Here is a 20,426-nt window from a genome sequence, read left to right on the forward strand (position 1 = left end):
ATTGGACAGGGAGGCTTTCTCTGGGGGTACCGTGTAGCTTCTCAAGGCAAGACAATTATTTCTAGATGCTGGTTGGTATAGGAATCCTTGTATTGTTGGAGCATTAACAAGATTAGGGAGTTGTGTATAATCTATATTGAGGATGAAGCTTTCTGCTCCTACCAGCATCTAATGTCTCGTTACAGGCTTTAATACCTGTATCTTTTTAACAGATATTTATGTTCTGTACTGGAGAGTTCCACAGCGTACATCACCTTCTTAACGATTTCTCTTAACCAATATTGCTAAGATTTGTAGAGGTCATTGAAAGAAGCCATTTTCATGTTAACATTCTTTAAACTTTATGTAATGGTGATATCATTAAATTTTGAATTGAATTGAACTGAAAAGTCTCGACAAAAATTTCAATTTGTACCTTTTGCACATTGTTAAATATATCAACAGTTTTATTTATAGACCTTGTGATGTGTGAAGTATGTAGAAAGTTGGACCTTGGGTCAAGGTCAGCGTTACTTAGTGACACCCAGGCTGTGGGCTAAGGCAGGTCACATGTGTGCTGTCTGATCTACCATACTTTATTGTGTACAACACTCATTTGTTTACCTCGGTTGTCATGGTTTCTGCACATACCTGATGTTTAGACATTTGTTTAATTGACTTCGCTCACCTTTGAGACAGGAAGAATGTCTCTTTGATGAGCAGAGCCAGGATGGTCAGTCGATGTCTTTAATATTGAAGGTCAGCTTGACCAAGTTGTGATTAAGTATTGATAGTACAGTTCTGACCAGAACTGTGAAATGACAGACCTATGGGAAATTACCAATAGGTTGGGGGACCATCTAGTGTTCTTAATCTTGTGACTATATTGATTAATGTGTGGGTTTATAACTCTGCTGGAATTGGTGTGCATTATGTAGACATGCACACTTAGGCACAGGAACTCATATATATTACTTTGTCTTCAGGAACATTTATTTCTAGAACACAATTTATTGTTTCTTGGAACATAATTGACATTAAATATCCCAAAAATACTTGTTGTACTAGGTTGACGTAATAGACTTACTACTATGGTATATATAATGTCCTTCTGTGAGCTGTTTACGAGGTTGTGGAGTTACATACCCTTAGGTAGTTACATACCCTTAGGTATAGCTTTGATTACTAGTTTACATACAGAATAGCTTCAAGGAATGTTCTAATAAGTTCCTTAGAAGTTTTAGTTTCTATCTGGATTATAATGAAAATCAAACCCAGAAAATCTATCAAACATTCTGCTTTAATTGGTCAAACTGTTTGGTATTTGTACAAGATAGTAAGAAATATATTTTATAGTTACCATCACAAACATGGATTCTAGTATTTAATAAGTTATTTATGTGACCATCTTGTGAAATTACTACCATCTTGTGAAATACATCAACCGTTTAAAGTATTTACAGTGTATATGGTGGTATACGGTGTGTTAGATTGGGTTTTGATGAAGTTAATAGCTCCGCCTAGAGATTATTAGTCCCAGAGGATCTGTCCTTCCTTATAGGTAATGATGTTACAGAGGCTGGAGATTCTAATGTCACCTACAGATAGCAGAGATACTAAACTCAAAACTCTAGATCCTGTCTTTACTTAATAATCTAAACAAAATTTACATTTGATTACATTGCTGAGGAAAAGAAAACATCACTGTTAGTATATGTATATATCCCTATGTAATATAATTTACTAAAGTTTTACATTTAGGTCAAGACAATGATCATACAAAGAAAACAATGTATCATAATGTCACAGTGTTAATTTCCCTGATAGATGCTTCCTTATAAATGAAAAACAAGTTTAAAAAAAAAGCTAATCAAAACTACATAGACTTGAGTGCAGTTGTAAACTTTGAACTGTTAACGTTTCAGATAGGGTCCTAAATAATTGATTAATTAATACTTAGTTTGGGAATTGTGAAATGATTTGGTTTAAGTGTGATTAGTTCTACTTTCTGTTGTTTGTGACATCACACAGTGACAACAAAAATATATATATGACGTCACAATAGCTGGAAGATTGGCACACCGACGTATCAACTAATCAATATGGCTCTAAAAACATAGCCTGGTTGTTCAAAAGGTACCAGGTAATTAGCTTAATAATCACATGATTAGTGATGTTTTCATTTCTCAAGATCTGAGATTATATCTTTTTATTTTATATTGATTTTAAAATTGATGTTAAACTCTGATTAATCTCATTTTTAACTGAGGCCAGGACAAAAATATATCTACTGAAAAATATCAATTTATAAAGACTCTCAATATTCTAAATAAATGACATGTTGGACATTCTAACTGAAGGAATGAGATGGAGTTCGACTTAATGATGATCATTGATGCTTGGGTGTTCATCCTTTAGTATCATTAAAGGGTCAAGGTCAACATGATAAGATCATTATTCATAAATTGAAGTTTTATATCAAGTATCTTCAACTCTGCACCCACGTTAATAAAAAAATAAGAAATATCACAATAAACCTCAAAGTCAGATACCGTTATCTTTAGAGGAAGAGATAAAAACTCAAAGAAAGGGGTTGTCAGACTACGGAGTAATCACAACCGATAACTGTCACAGGTTTTCGTGATTTATATCCAGGATTTATTTCAGCTTTGAAACCTAATGCAATATTTTTATTGATTTTATTGTTCTGCTCTTTCGTAGAGAGCACATTTCTATACAGCAGTGTTTAGCAGTCAGGTGCTCCGGTTAAGACTTGCTGAGCTCCCAATTATGTTATATAGTGGTAGTGTAAACAGTTAAGAATTGGATAAATTTCATACAAACGTGCTCTTGTCTAAATTGGATGGTGGAATTCCTCAGATGAATCTTGGTAGTAATATCGCATACAGATGTCTGCAGGCTGCATCAGCCTCTGAAACAATCTGATTCTCTTGCAATGAGCCATTCCAGAATGAAGAAAGTGAAAACATGCGTGATAAAGAATGGTCTGCTGATCTGTAGAAAACATTTACGGTTTTGATACATTCATTTTTTTGGCTATTTTACACAAGTATTTTGAATAGAAGAGCTGTCTCGAATCACACAGCTTACACAAGGATCTGACAGTTTATATGTGGTTAATTTTTGTGGCTGTGAAAACTCAGACATGATAGTGATCTCTGGAATATTTCAGATGTCTATCGTACAACTTTCTTCATTTGTAAACCCATAACTTATAACAGCACACTGCAGTACCAGAAGCTTGGAGGTATAAACTCATGGATGGTGTACTCTATATTTGTGGTTTTGTTCCCCAGAGTTGTGTAATATTTTGTATTTAAGCTTGAAGGTCAAAAACAGAACCTTGTGGCCATACTGTGTTGGCAATATACTGGGATTTGCTTGTTTGCTTTGATGTGATGAAGTAGTCTACACAATTTTATGTATGAATTATATTTCATGGGACTTATTATTGTATTTTTCAGATGAATGAAGGCCGAAAAAGTCAAATTGTACTGCCAGACGAAAGGATATTGGACATTCTAATACAAGTAGGTATAAGTGGGTTAGCCATGTAAGCTCCTGGGAAATAACCATACAAGATTGACATTACCCAGCATTTTATTTTGTCATTGTGTGGAAATGATTGCAGCACTAGTCCAATATAAAGTCAATGTTTATCCATTAAATGGTTAACATCTTCATATCAGAGTAGTTATACGTTTATAGTGGAGTTGATATTTACTCTAGGTTATAAGAATTTCAGACATCATAATCAAAATTTGTTACAAAGGTCAGTTTCAATGAATTAGGAGGGCTAAATTAGAAAAAAACAGGAATTTTTTTTAAAAGCTCATCACTATAACTGTGATGTGCTGTCGACAATCATTGGTTGACTTTTCCTCTAATCCTGCTAATTGTGTGTTTATCTGATATACAACCAAAGATCCTGGAGCTAAATTCTTTAAAACAATTATGACAAAGTATTAATCTATGTTACAGCATCAAATTACTTTCAGTTGGCATGTTTCATCAGTTCAGCCTTTAACTGACGGCATTCATAAGCTTATAAAAACCAACTGAAAGACCATTACTGACAATTACTTGTAAATTGCTTATTGGTTATTATCACTAACATCCTAATATGTTTAACCTGGAAAATAAATAAAGATATATTGTAGTGAAATTCTGTGTAGGTTTATATACTAGTGGGTCTATATACAAAACTTTACAGCAGTACAGTGTAGGTTGGCCACCAGTCTGTAGAATATCAAAACATCACTAAAAGTTGACTTGATGATTTTTAGCTCGCCTATTCGAAGAATAGGGGGAGCTAATGTTGTCACCCTGGCGTCGGCGTCAGCGTTGGCGTCCCATTTCACGTTAAAAGTTTTTGAGCAAGTTTCTGTTTCGTCAATTGTTTAAGCTTAAGTCATCATAAATGTTTATGATTTTATTTTCCTAATGTGTATGGATGCTGAACGTGATAATACAACCAATTTGGGGGCCTTTAGGGGGTTTTTGAGTCTGTTAATTTGTCATATTTCCATGTTAAAGTTTTTGAGCAAGTTTCTATTTTGTCAATTGTTTAAGCATAAGTCATCATAAATGTTCATGATTTTATTTTCCTAATGTGTATGGCTGCTGAACGTGATAATACAACCAATTTGGGGCCCTTTAGGGGGTTTTTGAGTCTGTTAATTTGTCATATTTCCATGTTTAAATAGTAAATACTTGAACATCAACTTCTTCTGAATAGGCGAGCTTTGCTGTTCTCCAACAGCTCTTGTTGTCTCTGCGGCATGTCTGATTCCTAAGTTTTCAACTAGGGGGAGATAATCTATATGCCGAGAAAATCTTATCAATATCTGATGGCAGTTCTTTTTAATCGTCTTAGATCTGTAATTGACCTTGCTACAGGTGCTGTACATATATATATTAAGAAAGTTGCATTAGAACCAAAGTAGATAAATAACAGAGACTTTGTTGTGCTTTTCATCTGAAGAGTAAAACCAACAATTGTAAAGGTTGTTATCTATCTATGGTACAGAGGTCAGCAGATGTACTAAATCTTATTTACAGAATGTTGTCTTTGATGTGGTAGAGATCAAAGGTCAAGGTCAAGAGAGGTCAATAACTCCTGACAAGTTTTATTTCATTATCCTTATTGTAAAAAACAAATGTACAAACTGCTTCTCTATATTCATTACAAATATTTGTCTTTAAAGTTTTGATTTCTGAGATAATTCCAGGATTAGGCCAAAATATCTTAAGTTTTACTTTTGTTAAGCTCTGAAGACTGATGTAGGTAGAAAAATTCAAAATTATTAGTTGTTCTTTGAACATGGAATACATTTTACTTTTGAAATTTTGACCAAATTCTGGAATGATCCCAAGTTATTAGAGGGTGTGACATTGATATATATACACAAATGTTTTATAAATGGACTTTTAAATAGTGTAACAACATTTAGTATATGTTAGTAGATGATTTTGAATTTTTCAAAATTTTATATTTTCTTTCCTTTCAGCCAAAATTGAACACAAAAGACTTGTTAGATCTGGTAGCGTCACATTTTAAGCTAAAAGAAAAGGAATATTTTGGGATTTATTTTCTCGATGAAACGTAAGTATATAATTTGATTTGTACAGCTTGTGTACTTTCCTGGTGTATGATCAGTGTAGTGGAATAGGATATGAAATGTGATCCCTGACTCGTGTGTTGACATTGTTTTACAAGTTCTGGCGTATATCTCCATTTCCTGAACGTATAATATGTATTTAATGTACTTGAGTTAGGAAGGTCATTCACCGACATTGGAAATTAACTTATTGTCAACAGTTAAATTTAATGATAGGGAAATTGAGGTTTTAAATTGTTTATAACATGAAATATTTTTGTGTATTTTTTACCATGGTTTAGATCGAGATTGAATATAATTTTGTAGCTAGAAATATTTATGGTTAGCCGATGGAGCAATATTGACAATAATATACATAAAAAAAAATCATTGTTTTATATTCGTGGTTCCACAGCAACTATGACAAACAACGAAAACTTCCACACAACAAACCTTTCAAGTTTAAAATACAGTAAAATGTTGAGAGACTTTTGATATCTATTATCTTGTATTCATTTGTTATACTTCTGGAAATGGAATTGTAGGTCTTTACTCTAAAAAAATTCCCTGAATGGTAACATTATAGTGGCTGCATACAAGATGGTTTTAAAAAGCGTGGTAAAATACCTTAGTATTATTGGTTAAAATAATGTGTTTAGATTTTCATGTGATAAACATGTACATGAAGTACAAATTAACGATACCATTTTAGTACACTTTGGGGGTGTTTCATGTGCTGTTACCCAATTATACAGAATAATTCATACACGTTTACGAGTACTTTTAGATGTGATAACAAGGCCATTATCACAACGTCAAGGAAATCATGGAGGAAGCAGGCGGTCAACAAGTGCATAAATCTATAAGAGCTTTAGAAATATTTTTCATCCACCAATATGACAAAAAAAAAAGTTAACCCCACCCCCCCCCCCACCCCCCAAAGAAAAAAAAAAAAAAAGTAGATAGGTAGTAATGTAACAAATTTTCAGTGGTATAACTTGAAGAGTTTCTTTGTAACTGGAAAAATATTTAGTCATCTTTACAATTTGAGTAAAAGAAAGAAAGAAAAAAAACCTCTGACATCTTATGTTAATTGAGACATTTCGATTGTCAATGTAACGGATGCTGTCTGCAGGGAAAGAATAGAAATATTTGCATTTTAATCCATTAGGAAAGAAATATAGAATAAGATGGTATGAAAGAGGATTATGTATGTTAATCTAGCCTAAGGGATATTGATTAAGGTGTTTTTTATATAGAATAACATCTTGTACAGCTGTCACACTGCTGGTGTGTCTGGATCCCAGTAGAGAGTGTAGGCCACAGTAGGATTTAAACAGAATCTGTATCAGGAGAAATGGTGATCCTGGATACAGCAGGAATTTAGAGTTAAAACAGGCTTATGACTAGGAAATATGTAGACCTTCATTCCTGTATATTGGTATTTATAGAAATATTTATGTATAGAAAAAAAATGTAACATAACTCAAGTGTCTTCCTTGTTTACATGAATTATACACAATGCTCTGTCCGGTATATATTTACATTACATCCTATGTACTTAGTGACATCAAATAAAAGTCAGGGGCTCACTCGTGTCATACCACATCATTACATTCTCATAAACATGAAAAACAGGTCATTAATCAGTTCTTCTGACAGTGTGTGGACTGTGAAAGGTGGTGTTGTAGGGGAGACAACCCTAGCTAGCCTGTGAGATTGACTGTGTTTGACAAGTCCCTGTTAGAGGTGATGATGTAGATAAACAAAGATAATGCATGCACAGCTGACAGTGGTCTTCTCTGTAATGGTGGGAAGGGGGTGGGTTATTAATCAAGTCTGTGTGTCGTTTACTACAGGGTAAGGAGTATCACAAACAACTTCTAATGTGTAGGAACTGCTGCATGGAGGATATCAACAAACTGTTTATATTATTGCTGCATGACATTAATCTCATTCTAATTTCTTTTAAATAGACGAATAGATAAAACCATGTTTTAGTTGATAATTCAACAATTGAAACTCAGTCAAGAAGTTTAAATGCTTGATGATATTCACATATTTGAAGGAAACTTACTTATTTATCAATATGTCACATTAGGATATTTGTACAGGTTAAAGTTTCTTACTTACACATCTTATCTGGTATTATGGGAATTGACTTTAGATGGTTTCCTATGAATCAACTTATAATTCACAATGTCTCTGTTTGATGTTAATGATTGTACACATATTTTAGAAGTTTGTTTTGTACCTAACCTTGGTAAAATGTATAGGCATACATTCCTATAATGATAAACAAATGCAAATGCATGGATTGTCTAGTTTTACAATGCATTTTTCAAATGTAAGCTAAATTTGGTTATTTTATAGATTGTACATTAATTAAAACATATTTTTTTATGCATTTCACAATGACAGAAATTCTTGTGTTTCTAGCTATAATATTCAGATCACTGATATATGGAAAATATCTGTGGTATTTTCACCTGAGCAGTACAAACTAGATCGACATGGTTTGATTTTACTTTCTTTGAAACCTTTTTTAGAAATATATCTTTCTGATATCTACTACAAGTTGATGTCTGGAAATCCAAAATTCCTCTTATGCATTTGGAAAGTATATCTTTTCTAAGAAACCTTCTTTGTGAATAACTAATGTATTTATACATTTCTATGAATTATATTGGGTGTTAGTGGATCTGTATAGTTAGTCAAATAGTTGGTATGTATACTGTTTACCTAAGTGGAGAACTTGTTTACAGTGATCATGAGTGAAGTGTTAGTCATATACAATGGAAATATAAATATTCAGGACAGCTGATGCAATGAGGAAGTCAGCGATTCTGTTTTGCAGTACCTGGTAGTGTCTTTCTTCATTGTCCAAGGGGAACAACTCTGTCAGACTTATCATTTCAGCTCTCGCAACTGATCATTAAAACCAGAACAAGGTGGTTAATCCCCCATCGATCAATCAATTGATGGGTTTTACTTAAAGGGGTATTAAATTTAATAGATTAATTGAGAAAGATTAAGGTATCAGTAAAATAAAGAAAATATTTTATTAGGAAATAATTGATTGAAAATTTCAGGTTACATAATTTCATGTAGCTTTTTAGTAAATTGCAGACAAGATAATGTTCTGATAGCTGTTTGAAATCTAATTCTATTATATATTTTGTTTTGGAAAAGTGAAAACTGCTGAAAGATAATTTTATCTTGAGGGAAGTTGTTGATGAGAAGGCTCTGGTTTATAGACAGTAATGTGAATTAGCTGGCTAAGACAGCGTGTAAAATAAATTTGTTCCGTAATACAAGACAATGTTATTGGTATTGGGTACAATTTAATGGCTTTCTCGTCTGATCAACCTGCTGCTATTGTCGTAAACTGATCGTTACTGAGCTGTATAATTATCTAAGGCGATAGTGTTACCTACAGTCTATCAGCCGGGTTGGTCTGTGGCGCAGGAGACACGAGAGAGGTGTGCTTGGAATATGGGATACAACAGTGGTTTTGTAATCATACTACTATAGTTAAGGGTTAAAATGTCTGCCAGACTATAGGCCCCTGGTCTTCTTAAGCTTACTGATGGAAAAATGGACTGTTGTAGTGTTTAGAATGGGAAATGATTGTTTTATAATTATCTTAAAAAAATGGCCTAAAAAGAGCCTATGATTATCTCTTGAACAACAAATAGCAGGGCTATGGCTCTAGAAAAATAACATTGGTCGGTACCTACACCACAAAAAATAACATACCTTTCAACAGGAAAAATTGTTTTAGAAATTATTATATTTCAGCATTGCATTACCAGACAAATCCCATTTTGTCTCTCCTTTATCAAAGAGAGTAAGAGTCGTATCTGTAGTTAGTGCAGACATTGTTGATTGGCCATTTAATGTATCCTTAGTCCCCTTAAACAGACCCACTTGACAGTCCTTTACTTAAGTGTTCTGTTTGTATCATAACCCAGTGGATGTGATATCATAATTCTCCAAAATGAGTACTGTCTTTTTATGTTGGGGAACAAAAGCAATATATGTAATTTTCAATTTTTACAATAATATATGACATCTGTTGTGATTTTGAGCATGGTTTACATTTGGACACTGTAAAAGGATACTTTTCGTTCTAGAAAATTTTGCTTCAAAAAAGTATTGCAGTAATAAGATTTCTGTACATGTCTTTTATTATCAATTATGTCTGTATACTTGCACAAATTTGAATGTGCATTAAAAGATTGCGCCAAAATGACTTGTTTAATTTGTGAGTAATATTTGTGTCACAGCTGCCTTCTGGCTTCAAATTGGGGTTGAGTGGATGGGGGGGGGGGGGGGGTTCATTTCAGCTCAAAGTGGCGGACATAGAGTAATAAGTTGTGTGTTGTACGTAGCTCAATAATACTAACTGGTTTATCCTGTACATGACTTTGCCTATACCAGACTCAATGTGTATTGGTTGTATGTAGCTAGTACTGTCTCCTCAAGGATGTGATAAATAATATTATCTAAACACTTCAAACTTAAGTCCTATTACATCAGTTTGTTGTTTAACCATCAGGATATGTTGATTAGAGTTTGTATAATGTTGTATAACTCTCAGACTAGACAGTGTTAGGCAGGGTTACATACCCTGCTGTACAATAACTGTAAAATCTGTTTATAGCTATACAATGGCCCACCAACACCTCCTATACACGCTCTGGAGATCTAGGAAAACAACCTCTGGAGATTTAGGGACAAACCATTACTAGTGTACCCTACCATAACACCCTACCATAACACCCTACTGTAACACCCTACACCCATCACTCTAGGTGCTGTAAAGCACATCCTGTGTCTGCTGTAGTTTACTAGGCAGTTAAGTCATTATGATACCTCACAAAAAAGGCCTGTTGCAGCTGGTCTGAGGGTGTTTTTTACTGCCAGGAAGTAGTGATAATCTAGGAGATAACTCTGGATTACTGTTAATTAGCCAATCATTTACAATCAGGAAATCGTAATAAAATAAAATAATCGTACTTTGTATTTCATGATGTCTTGTAGACTAGAAAACATAAATTGTTATGAAGTTATCAATATACAGTTTTCAAGTAATATTTTTCTTTCATACCTACACGTGTAATACTGGCTGGTCTAGGGCAATACACTCATGTCACCTGAGGCTGTATTGCATGGCTACCCATGCAATAAAGCCTCATGACTTCACGGCGTCAACAAAATTTCTATTTCCTCGGTAAAATTTAAACATTTTTTTCACAAAATTGACTGGTTTTACTATAAAAGATGCAAGCAACGGAATTTGTGTTGAAAATATCACGTAATTTTTCATGTATGGAAATCGACTTCCAGTCGTGGATTTCTTCGAATTTATTTCAAAATGGCGGGATATTATAGTTGTAAAATTGCAGTAAAACGTCGTGGTATGAAAGAAAAATACTCTTTCATAAGTGGATATGAAGGATAGGGATATTCTACCCTCGGGATCACAAAATGTTGCAAAACCCTATGAAGCCGAGGGTTTGGAACATTTTGTGATCCCGAGGGTAGAATATCCCTATCCTTCATATCCACATATGAAAGAGTCTTATAATATTTATCAACTGGTAATCTTTGATTCAACTTCCTATACTAGGTATGCTATAGGCAAGATCTTTTGAAATTTAACTTTGTACTCATCACCAGCCACAAAGAGTGTTGAAACCTGATAGCTAGATTGTGATTTATTAGAATTTTGAAAATGGCAAAATAAACAAAACTTAAAAGACATAGATGGAAAGAATAATGAACTAAAAAAAAAATGAGATCTAGTTATCTAACAGGGAACAAAACACCCTATAAAGTCAAAGGTGTTACTGAAGTCATTACCAAAAACTCTGAAACGATATATGTTTATGAGTCAGGAAATACTTTGATATCACAAAGCTATTACAGGCATCCTATATCTGTAGATGTAATGTGTCAAAATGGGATCCAGTCAATGTAAAAGTATTCTGAAAATTCTGTGAATTTTTAATATCTATTGTCTTACTTCATTGTACTGAGGAATCAGTTCGAGTCACGGCTATGACCCATTATAGCTTTACACATGATCACCATCAGGAGATCTGGGCATCGTCATCTACAGGATACAGGGCCTCAGATATACAGGATACAGGGCCTTAGATATACAGGATACAGGGCCTGATTTACATAGATGTACGAAAGGATGCAGGACTTTTGTTTCTTTTTAAGTAGTATAATCAATCATGAACTTCCATCTTATTATTTAAGTAAAAAAATATCCTAATGATCCTTGGAGCAGTATACCTTAACTGATGTCCTCTGAGCTGGTGACTATATGTATGATGTAGGTGTAAAATGTGTCTTAAGAAGTTTTCTCAAAACCTTGTCTATAAAATACAGATTGTACAAAGACAGATTATATAATCTGTTTCACAAACTGCCTAAAATCTGCGGGAATATCATTATTTGTATAATTAACACATATGGGTTTATAATGGTACAGGTATATTACTACTCTTATCAATGGCTCCATCTTCTGGGCCATGTCTTGTAAATTATGATGTACTGGTTCAGATCAATGAAAGCATTAAAATGGATATATATAGGCTATAACATATGTTGTTGTGTTAGCGGACATCAATAGGACACTAACACACATATATATCTGGTATTTATAGTACTACAACACAGGTGATTTAGTACAGGCCTCCTCGCCCCCATCACACACCGGCAGTGGGTGGAGCCAAGACCTTCTTATACATACCAGACACGCGGGCCACTACAACTAAAGGCTGTACCTGTATACTCTACAGATCAGCTGTGTTTAGAGGATAATACCGTCGTTTACAAATATTGTTTACATGAATTTGTTAATCATACAGATTAGTCTTAATCCTGGATTTACCTGGAATTGTTTTTGGATCTTAGTTTTGTTTGTGTATTCGCTATTCACTGGAATGTGACCAGGTTTTATGGTTGACTGATTACTATGTGCACTCAGGTGTGACTGGGAATAACGGTATTGAATAGTCGTATTAGACCAGCGTACTTCATCAATAGAAGTACATTTTATCCTGTCGGCTACAGATCTGCAGTCTTGACATTAGTCCATTGGCGATAGTGTAAAGCCTTCCTTCTCATGGACAGCTCAGAGATAGGTCAGGTGATGATCATTTAATTACAGGTAACATAAAAGTATCTATAAACACAAGACAGATGATTTTCATCAAAGGCATGTTACCTTTGTATGAGTTTCACTTTCAAGAGTTAATTAAGATAAGTGCATCATTTCATTATTTGTAACTTTGAAGATGGATTGATGAGGTTGAACATCTGATATTCTATACAGTAAAACATGGTTGAATTCTCTACATGGGGAAGAATGAAAGCGTAGTTCATTTTATACATCGATATCTTACAGGAACATATATTAATTTGGCCAGATATGCATATTAATTTAGACCATGACTTTGTTGTAAGCATGTTCATTATAAACATGTTTTACTCTAGTTAGAAATTAAAATGATATGTATGATTTGGTTATTGACATTGTCATATTTATAAGATGCAGATAGTTCTATAAGCACATCACCCAGTTGCTTGCTCTGTAATGCACATGTCATGTAACCTGAGGAATTGGTACCAAGTTTTAATAAGATGTGTGTTGAGTCCTGATTCTTATTGCTGATTGAGATTGGTGATTAGGCTCTTAATATTGGTAAACATCAACAAATCTGGATACTTATGGAATTAACTATAATTACTAGGGGTAGACTTTGTCTTCATAGTTTTATGATGTTGTTAGGAACTTGAGTTAAATCCATAGGATTTGGGGTGTGGGGGTAGACTGGCACCAGTCTCTAGAATTTTGAAAAAATCACTTAAATTTGGCTGGATTATCTTTGTCTTTACTGCATGTCTGATTCTAAGATTCAAACTAGGGGGAGATAATATAGTAAAGAACTGCTGAGAAAGTCTTATCAGCAACTTAGGGTCTGGTGGCCAGTCTAGGTGTGGGGGTGCTTTTATATAACTTCAACTCCTTCTCCAGGAGATGGGTGTTTATAAGGGGAGGGGTGCTAATTATGGCGAAGAATACTGTAATTTAGCCTTGAGCTTTAGATCCTGTTAGATCTTCTTCTTTGAAATCATGTGGTGGTGGTGGAGCAACACTGGGTGTAGAATTGAGGCTGTCCTGTAGTGTGATATGTGGGTAATAGTTCTGTCCTTGTTAGCCATTCTCTGTGACTCAATACATAATGACATTAGGCCTAACTAATGGAGAGAGATGGGGGCCACACAACAGCTCAAAGCTGATACCATCTCACCATTCCTGTCCAGATACCAGGCCATAGAAAATGGTGAAAACACCGTCATTGGTCGCCATGACTTCAGTTATGACAAACTGCTGGACAGCAAGCCTCTGTACAGAAAGTCATTTCATTTTATCATTTACCAAACATGATTTATAGATTCACTGTAAGACTGGTTAGTTTGTTGGAGAGTGTTGGTACTGTATCTTTGTGCTTTGTTTCCCCTGTTATATATGGTAATGGTAATACAGTCTTAAGTCTCTGAAGCTCTTCTTTTCATGGCTGTGAACTGTGCTTGTTTTAATTTTGTTTGTTTAAAGTATTTATTTCCAAAAATAATGTTATTGATTCAAGACAGGAATTTTATTAGATCTTGATGATTACTGAAAACATTCCAGAAGTTGTCCAAACAGAACTGTCCAGTGTATTTGACACAGGAAGCTTAAGTACCAATCTTAGTCCTTTGGTGTCTGTTGACAAGGGAAGGCAATCTGTCACAGATAAAAAAAGAAAATATAAGTACTTCTGAGTGCTATTAGTGACGGCTTTACACAAAACACTCCTATGGACTATGGTAGGGACTATACAGGAAACAAGCTTTTACTGACCATTTATCTGACCATTACTTGACCATTTGAGTTGTCCATTTGGCCTGTTGGTTAATTGGACCTATATATTGGACTATTGTATGTGTAATTATCCTGGTCTGAAGAGGACACTTAAGACATGGCTCGGGTGACATCGAGGGTGACAAACTGATATTATCAGATATTAAGAGCATCAACACTCAGAGAGGACTCTGGTGACAAAGTCTACAGGTCCTTATACAGTGACAAGTGACTGGCTAAATAAGGGTTCACACATCAGACTGTTAGGGGCTGAAAAGGGGATTTGCACATTCAAATTCTCTCTTCCTGAGGCTAAAACAGGAGATTCACTCTTAAAGAGGTTTCACACTTTTTACTACCAGGGGCTAAAATAGTAGATTCACTGATCACTGTCTCTCTTTAGGGCTGAAATCTCGATTTGTACTTTTATCTAGGTTAAAGTGGGAGAATTCATTCTCACTTTGTCTATTGAGAACTGTAAAGGGGATTCACACTTCCTTTCATATGGACATGGAATACAGGAAATTCATTATTCCTTCCATATTGGGCTGTAATGGAAGATTCACACTCTACAGAAAATTCATGATATGGGCTATAAGGGGGTGATATAGAGGATTCACACTTCTCCTTCATCATTTGTAAATAGAGCTAGAATTCACATTTCTTGTATTAGGGGTTGAAAAGGGCTACCTAATCGATACAAAAAAACCTGATGTAACAGACTGACAGCCTTAATGGTTTAACACCTGTTACTGTGATTATTATAAGAAAACAGGAAGTCAGGATTCTTGGCGTAGATTAAGGAGTTCTGTTACAGAAAGAAAAGTGTACATTTTCTTATTTAACTGCAGGGTTAAATTGTCATCTACTCTTGGCATGTTTGCTCAAATATATCTGTATGTATATGAAATTGCCTGGCATTAACATCAGAAAAATATATGTTGATCAAAATTAATTAGGCTCAATTTTCTAATTATTTCTGAATTTGAAATACCATCTTAAGCATTAGAATTTATTCTTTACTGAAATGGTCTTGCAGATATTATTAGCAATTCCTTTAAAAAATCTCTCTTTGTGTTAGGTTTGTGATTTGGTATGTCCATTGTTTTGAAATTGTTCATTAAACTTTTTCATGTTATAGAATTAATCAGTATAAGTTCAGTAAATATTGATTAACATTGTACAATGATTGCAATAGCTTATACATATATAGTATACTGGGTAGTATGTTCAATATGTCATTCAAGAAGATCTCACTTGAGAAAAGAAGGAAATAAGATTGATAGACAAGGAATATATAGCCATGCAAATGTCTATACCCTTATCTTGCCCTGTCGTAAGTTACAATGGAAGAGAAAAGTTTAAACAGAAAATACATTTTGAAAATGTCATCGTAAATCATAAACAGTTAAAGAGGATCAATGCAAATTCATGATTTAGGGGTCAAGGAACAACTCCATACTTAGGCCTACTTGTACCAGCTAGACCATAAATAAATGTATAGAAAGGCAATGTTTGAGTGTATATGGTAAAGGAATAGTTCATTCCAGGTCTTAAAATGAAAACCATGTCTTCTTCGTACAGGGGATATAAGGAACGTTGTTCAAAGATTGTTTACATGGACAAGCTGTTTATTGATTTTGAGTTAGTTTGGTAGGGGCACAAACCACCACCTCCTTGGTCCTTATCATATTCCCTGTAACAAGTGTCTAGAAGGACACCAAAGGATTTGTCATATAGTACAATTGTATCACAATTTAGGCAACATTTACTTTATGTTTCAGACTTTGTCAATTCCTTGTCACTTTTAATACCGCGGAGTCGTTAGCCGAGTTACCATGCCTTTCCTAATCATGTTTTCTATGCACGGAGGTCATGTGATGTAGCCCCTGTATTGGGTTTTACAATCCCCACAAGCACACTCCCTTAGATCCGAAACTCAAATAATTGAATCGTGTAAAATTGGAAACCAATTAAGGACATGCCCACCAGAAAAAAATTGGAGGAAATGGGACGAATTTTGATAGAGATTTGATTATGACATATGGTTAGGTGGCCTGCACACCAGTAGTATAGTCACTGTACTGATCGACTAGTGCTTGATGTTAGGGACGAGATGAATTTATATTTTATGATTTATAATATCTGATAGATTAATTTTAACTTGTGGAAAAATTCTATGGAATTTGATTTATAATATCTAATAGATTAATATTAACTTGTGGAAAAATTCTATGGAATTTGATTTATAATATCTAATAGATTAATATTAACTTGTGGAAAAATTCTATGGAATTTGATTCATAATATCTGATAGATTAATATTAACTTAGTGGAAAAATTCTATGGAATTTGATTCATAACATCTGATAGATTAATTTTAACTAGTGGAAAAATTCTATGGAATTTGATTTATAATATCTGATAGATTAATATTAACTTGTGGAAAAATTCTATGGAATTTGATTCATAATATCTGATAGATTAATATTAACTTGTGGAAAAATTCTATGGAATTTGATTCATAATATCTGATAGATTAATATTAACTTGTGGAAAAATTCTATGGAATTTGATTTATAATATCTAATAGATTAATATTAACTTGTGGAAAAATTCTATGGAATTTGATTCATAATATCTGATAGATTAATTTTAACTAGTGGAAAAATTCTATGGAATTTGATTCATAATATCTAATAGATTAATATTAACTTGTGGAAAAATTCTATGGAATTTGATTCATAATATCTGATAGATTAATATTAACTAGTGGAAAAATTCTATGGAATTTGATTCATAATATCTGATAGATTAATATTAACTTGTGGAAAAATTCTATGGAATTTGATTCATAACATCTGATAGATTTATATTAACTAGTGAAAAATTCTATGAACTTTAATTCCTAATATTCAATAGATTAATATTAACTAGTAAAATGATAAAGTAATGTTTCACCAGGCATGCTCCACATCAATGCTATAGCAAATTATAATGTAGAGTACTGGAAGCTGAGATATAAAATTGAGAATTAAAACATTGGATTGATCATTATAATCACAGCTATATAACAATTATAACATCAATATTTTTAGCTCTTATCACTCTAAACCCTCTAACACAGGATGTGGTACCAGATCTCCACAAGTGGTTTCCAATGTCACCACATCATCAGGTGCATGTTATAATTACATCTTAACTTACAGAAACCCTTACCCACATGTGGAAATGAAATTTTGATTGATCGTTTCGTTTATGGTTTAACGATTTCACAAATATTTTTTGGCAGAAAATTACTTGTAGTACGTTCTAGGAACCATGATTTCAGTAATGTATAAACTTATTTCATTACTTTTAATATTTGTGGTCCCGCATCAAGCACAAAAGCAATGAAGGTTCTACACAATATGAAATGGAATATGTACTGTGCTTACATTTCACAACTGCATTTTCAATAAGAATTCCATGGTGGTTAACTTTCTATATTGGAGATAGGCTACAAGTGGAGATCTTTAACTTTCCACATGTTTTCCTCCTTCCTGTCATTAAGACATGCGCCCACACCCAGTGACCCCATGTCCCCTGTGAACTCTAACCACCCACACTGAGGGTTAGGGTTCTCAAACACCTAGTTACCAGGTTTCAGTTTGTCATTTCATAGCTTTTCATTCCAGTATAAGTTTTATCTTTAAATCTGTCAAAGTAATGAAACCAGAGAGAGTTCCATTTGATGTTCATGATTTTAAGGTCTGAGAATTTTCTATAAGATTTAATCGTAAATAGGCTTGCTTCATTAACTGGTTATAGCTTCCACGGCCCCCAACCACCAGTAGGTAAAAAGAAACATTTCTGTATGTCAATTAATGCTAGAGTTAAGTTTACTCAGGAAAGTCGGGATTTGACTTGTACCACATAATAATCATAACATATTAGAACAATACACTATACATACGTTAGTTTTGTGATGTATATAATTAGAACAATACTCTATACATGTGTTTATGTGATGTTTCCGTCTGGTCAGGTGTAACATACAACAGGTTTGCCTTGCGGTCAGTAATTTACGAGGTGAGTGAGGTCAGGCCATGTGTCATTGGTCATCCTTTAGCCACAAGGATGATTGTGTAGTATTTATAGTAATGTTGGACAAATCAGGAACTGATGACCTTTTGTATGGGCGATATATTAAGTGTCAGATGTCTGTACTCCACCAACTGCCTTTCCACAAATCCCTGTACAGGCTGTTAGCTACATGTAAAAGTTTACATAGATATCATCATGAGTAACCAGTCCCTGAAAGAATCAAAGAGTTGGAAACAGATCTAATCTTAGAATATAAGAGAGAGAAATCAGTGAAGGTAAGAATGATCATTTCCTGAATACTACCACTGTCCACATTAGAAAGGTTTAATTAACTCATGATGTGTTATTCCAGCTACGGCCATAACTGTCTGAATATAAGTCTCTGTCATAGAGTTATCTCCCCGGGTAACACATGTGATATCACTAGGAACTATGTGTTTGGTCAGTGGGATTCTACCACAGAATTATCTCCCCCTATTGTCTGCAATACAGCACAGGGAAGATATTGGTCAGAAGGTCAAGGCCACAGAGTTATCTCCCCAAGTGTCTGCAATACAGCACAGGGAAGATTCTGGTCAGAAGGTCGAGGCCACAGAGTTATCTCGCCCTTTTATCTGCAATACAGCACAGGGAAGATTCTGGTCAGAAGGTCAAGGCCACAGAGTTATCTCCCTCTATTATCTGCAGTACAGCACAGGGAAGATATTGGTCAGAAGGTCAAGGCCACAGAGTTATCTCCCCAAGTGTCTGCAATACAGCACAAGGAATTCGAAGATTCTAGTCAAAAGGTCAACACCACAGAGTTATCTCCCTCTTTTATCTGCAATACAGCACAGGGGAGATATTGGTCAGAAGGTCAAGGCCACAGAGTTATCTCCCCAAGTGTCACAATACAGCACAGGGAAGATTCTGGTCAGAAGGCCAAGACCTCCAGAGTTATCTCCCCGAGTGTCTGCAATACAGCACAGGGAAGATTTTGGTCAGAAGGCCAAGGCCACAGAGTTATCTCCCCCTGGTGGCAGCCTGCCTTACTGAAACCTTTGTGTATACATAATTGGGGATGATTAGGGAAGATTTAGAGGACAAAGGTGAACCAAGGTCGTCTGTAGAGGATCAGATTCAGAGTCAGTAATGGGTCTGTGGATGTTTATGGTGATTTAACACTAGTGATTATAGTAATCATTCCTATTGTCTGACAGTAGTCAAAGGCAACTGTAGAATTATATACAGTTTAACAACCTTCATGTGCTAGGCCGTCAGATGGCATTATGGGTATTCTATATTAGCTAGGTCGAGGAGATAAGGATGAGAGTAGATCAGAATGTACCAGAGGAGAAGTGTCATTTGGTGTGGTTCTATATAGGTTAGATAAGATAGACACTTCCTGTCCCAGCCTCCAAACCCAAACACTGCCTGGTTGTCATGGTGATGAGGGGTCACAGCAGTCAGAAAAAGTCTAGTGTTGCTATGTGAGAGCTATAATACTCAAAAATGGAGATTTCTTGATAAAGATTGTAGTTTTGGCCTGACATGATAGAGATACTTAGAGCTTAGCTGGGTACCTTATGTAGGTGCCAGCTGGGAGTCCAGTAGACCACTGGTATATACTGGTGTTAGATGGGGTGAAACATTACGGATCTGTACCACGACCAGACATTTACACCTAGTCCCACTAGGAATCGGGCTGTAAATGTTCTCCATATAAATGTACCACTGTTTTCTACATCTACAGAGTGAAATATATTTGGAAATCAGTTGATATATATTTTTGAGGGAGGAGGGAGGATGTTTGGGTTGGTTAAGTAAATAATTTG

The 20,426-nt window shown here is 34.6% G+C and overlaps 1 protein-coding gene across 8 annotated transcripts in view; it reads left to right on the plus strand.

Moving 5' to 3' along the window:
* Positions 1 to 20,426, plus strand: part of LOC138336353 (FERM domain-containing protein 4A-like) — a 114,783-nt gene that overhangs the window by 43,520 nt on the left and 50,837 nt on the right. For all 8 annotated transcript variants that reach the window (XM_069285804.1, XM_069285800.1, XM_069285796.1 and 5 more), the window contains 2 exons: positions 3,465 to 3,530; positions 5,511 to 5,605. In XM_069285804.1, coding sequence (XP_069141905.1) covers positions 3,465 to 3,530; positions 5,511 to 5,605 — 161 coding nt within the window. The remainder of the gene's footprint in view (positions 1 to 3,464; positions 3,531 to 5,510; positions 5,606 to 20,426) is intronic.

Source organism: Argopecten irradians, chromosome 12 (genome assembly GCF_041381155.1).
Source record: "Argopecten irradians isolate NY chromosome 12, Ai_NY, whole genome shotgun sequence".
NCBI classification, from domain to species: Eukaryota; Metazoa; Mollusca; class Bivalvia; order Pectinida; family Pectinidae; genus Argopecten; species Argopecten irradians.